The following is an 11,153-nucleotide window of genomic DNA, read 5'->3' on the forward strand; positions in this document are numbered from 1 at the left end:
CGATATTTTATTTACAAAAAAAGTTCTTAGGTTCAAAAAAATATTCAGTGAACTGAAAAACTGTGGTCGGTAATATAGGTATTTAGCTGTGTCACATGCCCTGAAAATTCAAAATTTGGTACAAAATTCAACTATTTGGTACAAAATTAAACAGTTTTGTAGACGTTTTTGTTTTGATTGAAAAATAATTCTCGTATATGAAAAGTTAACTACTCAACTTTTTTCCAATTTAATTTTTTTGGCAGCAAATCAATTTTTTGGCTAAAACTTGCAAGTTTCTGATTACAAACTAATTTATACGTAGCTAAGGATTCAATTACTTGATTGAAAAATAGTTTTTGTTGGTGAAATCCAACTGTTTTTTTAATTCAAACTAAAATTTTTTTGTTGAGATATAAATTATAACATTTTTTTTTTTTTTACCATTTATCTTTTTGTGTTCAAAACTCAACTATTTCGTAGAAAACTAAGTAACTGATACAAAATTAAACAGAAATATGAAGCTACTTTTGCGTATGAAAAATAATGGTTTTTTAATTTTATATTACAATTTAAAAAAAAAATGTAAGGAAGTTCTCAAAGAAATTCTAACGTTTCCAGGGGCTTTCCCGGTGAGTAGACATAATAATTGATATATTTTTAGAATTTGAAGAACCTACTTTTCTGCTGTACAACAGAAAAACCTAGTAAGTGACTTTTGCCATAGAGGTTATTTTCTCATGCACAAGAATCTGAAAATAGTCTCTATGGCAAATGTCACTTACAAGGTATTTCTATTAGACAGCAGTTTTTCCAATTAAACCTCAATAAACATGACATGATTTCAAAAATTAACCTTCAAACACACCACCACTTAAAAAAAAAAAACAAGTTTAAATAAATAACACCGTTTATACCCAAAATCAGTGAAAACTAGTTTTAATTAGTTAAAACGCGAAAACCCGAAATTGCCTATCATTTAATTTCCAAAATTTTATACACAATATCACTTTTTGCGTAAACACAAGTTGGATTTGAAAAAAAATGTGACAACATGTTTGAGCTTACGCTCATATGGTCTTTATTTTAATCTGATTTCGCGTTTTAACTGAACATATCAGTTAAAACCAGATTCACCCAATTGTGCTTTTAAAAGAACGAGTTTTACCTGTACTGTTCCGTGAAAAGCAGAAACACTGAGTGCGCAGCGACTGATCACATATGAGTGATTGGTCAAAGCTCAAACCACTTTTCCAGCTCGAACTTAAAAAAAAAAAAACACGTGCTAGCGACTGATCACATAAGAGTGATGTCACATCTCGAACCACACTGAATACTACAGGTAAAAATAGTTCTTTCAAAAGCACAATTGGGTGAATCTACTTTTAAATGATATTTCCAGTTAAACCACGAAATAAGATGGAATTAAAAGACAAATGATCGTAGTAACTTCGTTGTAAATCAATTCGGGTTAAGACGGTAGCATATATTAAAAAATCATCGCCTGAAAAACACTGACCAATCCAATTCACTTTCACAATTACACACTTAAATCAGACAATTAAAAAAAAAAAAAAATCCCCATAGAGGATTACTCACCAAAGTACAGTTTGTACCTATTATTAACGACATGCATTTTACTTCAATATAAAATAATAGTCGTAATTAATTTTAAAACTTTCAAGAAATGAAAATCTAAAATGATTACGCTTCATGGAATAAAAAAGCGCATTTTAAACTCTAAAACGATAAAAGTTTTCATTTAAAATTAAAAACCTATATTCTAAGCTTTAAAAAGAAACTAGAGACTTTACAAATCTACGCTCCGCAGCGTTGGGAGATAAACTGGCCAAAACTGCAAGGAGCGGAAATTCCAAAGTTAGGCTGGGACCTGTTTCCGTATCGCAGGCCGTGTCTTTGTCCGTGTGGATAAAATGCTAAGGGCAAAGCCCAACACAACCTCACTCCTAACACCTAAACTCCGACCTAAAGTACACCAGAAACGAGCGTTATGAGTCGTGTGTCCCATTCCTCAGTTCCGAAAATGAGGGTATCTTGGAAAAACTCGGAAAGCCGATTTTGATTAAATAACAATTATACTGCAAGGACCCTAACTAAACTCCTAAGACCTAAATTCTAAAGTCACAAGTACCTTTTTGGTAGACGAGACAGGTACGAAAAACCCTCCTTGAACCTGAAACCTGGCTCCACCCACTTTCACTTTCTGTATCCTCTCAACTGCCAAAAGTCGAGAACGCAAGGAAGTCAATTAAATGAAACAAGAACAAATGCACCTTTCAACGAAAAATTATGAGCGACTGCCTACTTTCCCTGTTACGAAATTACTGATTTACCGAAATTTATGATACAGAAGCTAAAGGGTTGACCATGAAACAAAAGAGGATTAGTAAAACAAAGGGCGGAGCAGTAAACCAAATATACATGGTAAAATTTCGATTTTGAGAGCGACAGACAGACAATTCGGAATGACACATCTGAGAACTGATCCCTAGATTATGAAAATTTACAGTACCTAATTTATGTCTACCCCTTTTCGTTCTTACAACCCTATCATCACGTGAAATCAAAATTAAAAAGATTTAAATCTTTTTCTGGAATATATATTACTTCATGGAAAATCGGGTAGACGGCAAATACCGACCTGGGTACCTGTGAACGGTTCCTCTGCTACACGCTCAGTGGGAGTCCTTTGTTACTAATGAGGACTGAAATGTGTAATATAACATTTTGGGCGATTTAATCACTTGGTAATTCCTAAAGATACTATACGGAATCTGAGAATTAAAATGATTCCAACGAAAAGTTATTTGACTCAAAATATTTTAAAAATTAATGAATACGTGTTCAAGTTCATGTGAAATTTGATGGAAAAATTTGCAGTATATTTCACTCAATACGCCACATTTTAAAACCTATCAACTAACATCATAACTTTGCTTTATTTCTCAAACAATGGCATTTCCCAAAATTATTCTTAAATAATTTTGCATTCCCAGTCCAAAAGTTTGAATAGTGTCATTTCTAGCTTAATTTGGAAACTCATTAACAATCATAAATTTTGTTTACCGCTTGACCAATTTTTTTATGAAAGTTAATTAAAAATATTATTTTGACACGTAAAAAGCAGAATATAACGAATTTTAATCGAGACAATCTCAAAAATTATGTTTTCCAAATCTAACTTTAGAAATCTTGAACAGGGACAGCTAAAGAAGTGTCCAAAAGTTTTCCTGCTCATACTTCTGTTTTCTTATAATAAACTTGAGCCTAATCAAATATAGACAAAAGAATTGAATTTTTAAACAACACAGATTTTTCGATGAATAAAGAAAAACCATTTTGGCCAAAATGTTAAATTTGCAATCCAAAAAGACGAATTTCTTGCAAAACAGTGTAGCTTGCAAACCGAAGCAGGAAGGCCGTTTTAATCGACGATAAAAATTCCCGGCTTTTCCCCGGTTCGTAAACATTTTATACGGTCAATAAAACTTCAAAAATTCGAATTTTAAAGCTAAACATTTTTCCATTTGAAGCAATAAAAAAAACTACAAATTAAAGCACTGAAAATGGAAATCTTGAGTTTTAAACTCTTAAAATTGAACTTAAAAGTTTTGCAATTCAACAAATTTTTATTCAAATGTTCAATAAAAATAAAAATATATAAAATGGAAGTACTTTTATAAATTATGTAGAATTCAAAGATTCAGATTCAATTCTAAAAATATATATCTACATTATAATTTCCAATGCCCTATAAATTAAAGAATCAATCAATGAACTCTAAAATTTTCAAAATTATATTATTTTAAGAAATTTTAAGCTAGAAACATTAAAAATTAATATTTTTAAAAACTGAACATTACGTAAATTATTTTCATCTTAAATAGTTTAAACACCCTTGAAAAGTTTCAAAATTGTATTTCAAAATCTTTAGAAATCTAAAAATTGTTTTACATTTTTCAAACTTAAAACTATTTTTGAAATTTTTTCTAAACTTCTAAATATCTATTAAAATGAATCGAATTTTTCCTTCGATTTTTAGAAAATCCTGCAAATAAAAAAAAATCCTTGAAATCTTCCAGATTCTTTTTTGACAATTTTAAAAATCTTTTTAAATTTTCCTAGGAAGCTCAAGAAAATGTTTTTTGATTCTTTTGAAGCCCTTTTTCGGTACAAATACTTCCATAAATTATTTGAAATAATTTTAAATGTTTTAAATTAATCTTGAATCTTTTAAAAACTTCAAAATATTTCTTAAAATGAATCAAATTATTTCTACGAATAATAATTGTTCAATTGTTATTTATATACAAAAAATTTGACTTACAAATAAAAATCCTTGAGAAAATTAAAATTGCAAAATTCAGAGTTTAAAAGTTCTTCGAAATTTTAACGATTTAAGGTTTTCCGTGTCAAATAATTCAGTTTCAATTTGTATACTCTTTAATATTTGGTTTTTTAATTTAATCTTTTTAAATAAAGAGTCAAATATTGCTAAATATTAAATAATAATCTCTTGTCTTAATTACAAAGTTTAAAAATGATTATGTTAAAAATGAAATATTTTAGACTGAAACAATATTACAAATTTAATGAAATTCTTTAATTACGAATATATAATTATGAAGTCATTTTCAAATTGAAAATAGTTTGTGAGGTTGATAAAATAAAAATCATTCTTTTCCAAAATTCTCAACTTCAAATGCTTTTACTTTTTGCTTGTTTAAGTCTTCAAGACTACCTTTGAAAATTCTTTAAATTAAAAACGTAAGCTTAAAAATAAAAATCTAAAATGGAAAATTTTTTAAGTAAAAGATTTTTGAATTAGTTTCCCGGTTTTTCCCGGTCTCCAAAAATTCTCGGTCATTTCCCGCTCCAGCGGCCAGCTGGATAATATAAATTTCTAACAAAAAAGTGAAATTTTTAATGCCAAAATATGAATGTTCTACTAAAATAAATTTCCAGTTCAAAAGATAAATTATCAAACAAAAATGGAAGTTATATTTGCAGTCTAAAAATTTATTTTCAACAAAAAATACGAATTTTTGACAGAAAAGTGAAACTTTCAACCAAAGAAATGAATTTTTTACTGAAATAATGAGTCTCCAAACACAAAAATGCATTCGTAAAAAGAATATTAAAGAAACGGTTCAATTTTAACTAAACAGTTGAATTTTCAACCGAAAAGATTAATTTTCTTCTAGAAAATATTCTTTTGTGAGAAAATACATTAATTTCCACAAAAATATTTTAAATTAAGGAAATTTCAACCTAACGTAATTTTCATTATAATCTGAAAAATGTTTAGTCCATTATTAATTACGGGAAAATTCGAGTAAGTTTAAGATATATATTCAGAATTATGGAAAATATCCCAAAATAATTTAAAACTTAGAAGATTAATAAAAAAAAATTCCTAGGAAAACTAAAAATGATTTTTTTTTAAATTTACCAAATTTTCAAAAAAAAAATCTGAAAGATGGTTGAAGCAATTTTTTTAACTTTGCCGGATTTTCAAAGAATTGTAGGAAAAATTCGACTTCTGAGATCATAAAATAATTACTATTTCTAGCTCCAGATTGCTTAATATTATATAATTTTACAAATTTATAGAATTTTTGATTGATTCTTCAATTGAACATTTTGACTGACATTTTTATTCTCTTTAGACTGAAAACTCTTTCTTGATTAAAAATTTAGTTCTTTTTTTCAAATTCCTTTTTTCTTATTTGAACATTAGTCTGTTTTAGTCATGACTAAGTCACTAAAAATAAAACAAAAGTTTTCAATTTATCAAATTGCTTGTATTCTACTTTTTATGTGACCAAATACTATTTTTGATTAACTTTCATAAGCAATTTTTTTAAGCGACAAACAAATTTTATGATTGTCAATCAGTTTCCAAATTCATCTAGAAAATACTTAAGTTCAAAACAAATTACACCAATAAAGTTACGGCATTGCGTTTCAGTAAAAACTACTGAAAAATTGTCCATCAAATTTCACACAATTTATATTCTTCAATTTTCAAAATATTTTAGTTCAAATAATATATCGTTGGAATCGTTTTAATTCGCAAATTCCGAACATTATGAGTGCTAAATCGCCCAAAATGTTATATTCCGCATTTCACTCTTTATTAGGTACAAAGAACATCGGCTGATCAGGGCCAAATTAACCATCGCCCGGAATATCAACCAATTGAAATAGTTTTTGTTTGAAATAATTCATTTTCTATCTCTAATTTCATCAATTTTTTAAAATCAAAAATAATAAATTGATAATTCGTACCAAGCTCTTTGAATATGCTTTTGTGCATTAAGTATCATTAAAAATTCGGGATAAATCAGTTTTTCTAAAAATGAAACTTACCCGTCTGAGCAATAGGCATGGACATCGCTGGAATTGGCTGAGGAGGTTGGGCAGGTTGCTGAAGTGAACCCTGAGGTACTACCGAATTTCCCTGAGCATTAGCCAATTGCCCCTGCATATGTTGTGTATTGCTATTCACAGCGTTCGCAGTAGCATTCCTTAAATATGCCGGATTTACTTGATAATCTGCAAAATCCAATTAAAATATGTTAGTTTCTCAACAGATAGGGCCTGAAATAGTTCCAGTTTCTAAATAAAAGTATTTCTTTTTAATGCAATTAAAAAGGATCAGGACCGAGAGGGTCAATTCTGTTTTGAAAAAAAAAATTGCAGAGATAGAACCCACGATCAAGACACTTACATGGAGTTTGATGTGGCGGTTGAAACGCATAAATGTTTGGCGCAATAATTGTTGTGGCTGGATGATGGTAAGTCTGATAAAAAGCATTTTGCCCTTGATTGTGGTGAGCTTGATGAGGTGCTCGAAACTGGAAAAGAAACACGAAATTAGGCTTTTCAACTAAAAAGCGGCAATCAAAGATTTCCAGTTTTACATGACGTTGATTTCAGTTGATAAGCAATTTTTTAGCAAAATGTTAAGTTTTCTAACCTAATCTCTTTAAAGTATTGAAAATAAACTTTAATGTTGATTTTTTCTCGTTTTTCTACTAAAATGCGAAGTGAATTAATAGAACCCAAAAAGAAAATCTGACCATTCTTGGTTTAAAAATCATTATTTTCGGCTGGAAAATCTACTTTTTCTACATTTTTGGTTAAAAATTGATCTTCTTTGATTACAAATTTTATTAATTTCAAACTTGACCTTTTTTGTTGAAAATTCAACAATTTTGTCAAATTCATACTTTTTGGTTGAATAATCAACTCTTTTGTCGACAATTCGTCTTTTTGGGTTGAAAATTTCGGTTAAAAATTAATTTTTTGGTAAAATCCTATGTTTTTGTGTGTGTTAGAAATGCAACGATTTGGTGGAAAATTAATCTGTTAGGCGAGATTTTATTTTTTGGACCTCATGGATATTTTGTAAAAAAAAAACTTCTTTTTTAATAGAAACATTAACAATCTGGTACACCAGGGTGGCTGTTTTAATCGACGAAATAAATTTTCGGTCATTTCCTGGTTTTTTCCCGGTTTGAAAACATTTTTGAGGTAATAAAAACTGAATATTTTAGACTAAAACAATATTTGAAATTTAATAAAATCCTTTAATTAAAAATATATTATTATGAAGTCATTTTTAAGTTGAAAATAGTTTATAAACTTTCAGTCACGCGTTCATATTTGTTTAATGACTAAATCTTTCAAATTGAAACCTTTCAAGTTTTAACGTGAAAATCTCAAAATTCTTAAATTTTCAACTGGTTCAAAATCGTTTAGTCAAATCGTTTTTGTTCATTTTTTATTACTGATTCAGATAAATTAAAAAAAATTATATATTTATTGAATAAAAATGTTTTTTATCCAAAATTTTCAACTTAGAAATAAAAAGTTTGTTTTCAGTTGATAGAATCGAACAGCCGATTTATTTTAAATAAATTTTTTAAAATGAAATGTCAAGTATCACATGTTTCCTTTTTTTTTTGACTGATGATAATTGTAGATGGAAATTCCTTTTTTCGTTTATAATTTTTTTTTTCTAAACTGAAAATATTCTCAGGTTGACTACAGAGTAAGAAAGTTAAATTTTCAAGCAAATGGTTAATTTCTTGACTACAAAAGATAATTGTTAACCAAAAATGGAATAATTACATTGGAAAAAAGTAATTCTCCAGAAAAAAAGAATTTTCAACAACAAAAACACTTTTTCAAAAGCCGAGAATTTTCAATCAAAAAGATGATTTTTAATTTCAATCTAAAAAAATGCGAATTTTCAACAAAATATATGAACTTTCAACCTATTAGTTGTTTAACCAAAAGTAGTTGAATTTTCAATTTAAAAATATAATTTTTCAACTGAATGGTTCTAAAAAAAAAAAAAGATACAAACTTTCTGCCAAAAATCTGAAATAAAATGGTGTAATTAATAATATATCAAGGTTTCAGAGCAATATTTGTAATACTTCTCCAACTGTGGGTTCTTAAAATTATTCGGGGGCTGCCCCAAGGGACAAATATATGCAAAAAAGTAAAAATTGAACTTTACTTTTTCGAAGCTTATCACCCTTTTTTCGCTTAAATTCAAACTGAAGAAAAAATATAACCCAGCAAGAAAATCCAACTATTTTTGCTTAAACAATTTATTTTGTTATTTTTAAAAGTCTACTATTATATTTTTTGTTCAGAATTCATCTCGTGCGGTTCACAATTCTATTATTTGTTTGAAAATTTCACTATCTTGTTGGAACATCGTTTCATTCTTGGTTCAAAATTAACTTCGTTTTAACTCCAAATTTATTCATTCTATTTTTCGTTGAAAACTGTTTTTTTAAAGTTAAAAATTCAACTACTTGCTTGAAAAGTTATCTGTTTAAATTAAAAATTCAATAACTGAGTACCAAATTAAACTCTGTTGTAGAAAATTAGTTCTTTTTTTTACACTCAAAATGAATTCTCTAAATTAAAAATTCAACTACCCCAATTAAAAATTAATGAAATAAAATTTGGACTAACCATTGCACAAATCGTCGTTTTTGGAAAAAAAGAAACTTTTTGGTTCATTCTATACATATATTTTTTTAAAATAATGCTTCGGCTTTGAATAATTTATTTAGACTAGACTGAATATCGTTGAGTAAAACAAATGGTACTAATACTACTACCTGCATCGTGGGAATTTGAAAATTCACGGGTTGCTGATGTTGCAGTCCAGAGACTTGGCTTTGAACATACATCGCCGACATATTGGGATGGGCGTACTGAAGTTGCTGTGTACCGTTTCCAGCCACCCCGGTCATATTTAATACCTGGGCATTACCCCCACTCTGACCACCTCTGTGATTCATCCCTCTAGGTTGCTGCGGCCTCGGAGCGCTTGCGTAGTAACCCTGCAAAATTCAAAAAATTATTAGCACACAATTCATCCAACTATTTTCAATCATTGGTGTTTAGTTGGAAAAGCCTGAAACTAATTTTAGGCATCGGACTCACTTCAGCCATCAAAAATAATATTGTAATGCTGACAAAAATGTGAAAAAAAAATGGTGTAAAAATAGTGCAATAGCATTTTTCCCGCATTAACCCATTAAGTCACAAAACGAAGCAATTTCTCTCTAACGTTTGAACTTGAATAATTTTATTTAAAAAAAAAAGCAAAGAATTTATTGTAAAATACTCTTTTCTTCTATTTTCGGGTATACTCTAAACGATGCAATGATTTAAAAAACGGAAAATATTGATTTTCAATTAATAATTAACAAATTTAAAAAAAAATTCTTTTTTTTAAGCAATTTTTTTCCAATAAAAAAATAGAGTTGGAAGATATTTCTTTTTATTGTCGCAAATTTGCACAAAATGTCTGAACTTTTCAAATCCGTTGAGTTTTTTTATCTACGATTTTTCTAAACAAAATGGCTATCAAAAACGGAACAAATTTTAACTCAATTGTTTAAAAAAAGACGATATTTCACTCACTACATTGGATTTTAGGGTGAAAATGACGTAAAATAGCAATAAAATGATTTTTTATAATCTTAATATCATGATTTTATCTATTTAACACTAAATATTTGTATTTTGTTGAAAAATAAACTATTTAAATACCTTTTCTCTAAAATAATTAAATATTTATATGATTTCAGCGAAAAAATCAGCAAAAATATCGAGAAAACGAAATTAAAAATTTTTGTTTTCCGTCTTTTAGCCGTCATTTTGTTTTAAAAAAATTGTAGAAGAAAAAACTCAAGAGAATTGAAAAGTTCAGACATTTTGGGCACTTTTGTGAATATTTACGACCGTAAAAAAATGTCTTCCTCTCTATTTTTTTAATGGAAAAAAATAGTAGAAAAGACTATTTTACAATAAATTCTTTGGCTTTTTTTATAAAATTATTCAAGCTCAAACATAAGAGAGGAATTTCTTCGTGCTGGACTCGAAAGTGTATAGTATGAAATCAAAAATGCGCAATGAACAATTAACTTTATAACATTTCCAGTTTTCTAACCTAATATTTTTAAATTATTAATAATGAACTTTATCTTTACTGTAAAATGTTATTATTTACTATAAAAATATCAAAATTCTAATTTATTTATGTCAGGCTTTTCGCTGTCTTTTCCCTATTATTACCCTTTTCTTCTTGTCTTTCAAAATAAATGCAAACTAAATTTGTAGAACCAAATAAGAAAATCTAAATATTGTTGGTTGAAATCATTTTCATGAAAATGCAACAATTTTATTAAAAAGTAATACTACTTTGCTTGAAAATTCAACTATTTTGTTGAACATTCATCTTTTTGGTTCGAATGTTGAATAATTTGGTAGAAAATTTAACTACTTGGCCGAAAATGATTATATTTGGTTAAAATTCACCTTTTTTCTTAAGAAACTCAACTCCTTGGGTGAAAGTTCAACTACTTCCTGAAAAGTTAATTTTTTGATTCAAGATATATAATTTTATTTAAAAAATAGTGTTTTTTTGTTTCTTAAAAATTCATTCTTTTAACTAAAAAGTTACTTTTTTAGTGAAAATTCAAGTTCTTCAATGAAAATTAACTTTTTTGTAGAATCTTCATATTCTCGTGTGGAAATTTTATCTGTTTTGGAAAAAATTCGTATTTTCGGCTCGAAAATTCCACAATGTAGTAGAAAATCATTTTTTTTTTTTT

At 27.8% G+C, this 11,153-nt stretch overlaps 1 protein-coding gene across 1 annotated transcript in view; it reads right to left on the reverse strand.

Annotated features, from left to right (window-relative positions):
• The window catches only part of LOC117170075 (eukaryotic translation initiation factor 4 gamma 1-like), a 129,614-nt gene that overhangs the window by 47,386 nt on the left and 71,075 nt on the right, over positions 1-11,153 (reverse strand). The window contains exons 4-6 of the mRNA XM_033356597.1: positions 9,147-9,374; positions 6,734-6,860; positions 6,373-6,558 (exon numbers count right to left, since the gene is read on the reverse strand). Of these exons, the coding sequence (XP_033212488.1) occupies positions 6,373-6,558; positions 6,734-6,860; positions 9,147-9,374 (541 nt within the window). The remainder of the gene's footprint in view (positions 1-6,372; positions 6,559-6,733; positions 6,861-9,146; positions 9,375-11,153) is intronic.

This window comes from Belonocnema kinseyi, chromosome 3 (assembly GCF_010883055.1).
Source record: "Belonocnema kinseyi isolate 2016_QV_RU_SX_M_011 chromosome 3, B_treatae_v1, whole genome shotgun sequence".
Lineage (NCBI taxonomy): Eukaryota > Metazoa > Arthropoda > Insecta > Hymenoptera > Cynipidae > Belonocnema > Belonocnema kinseyi.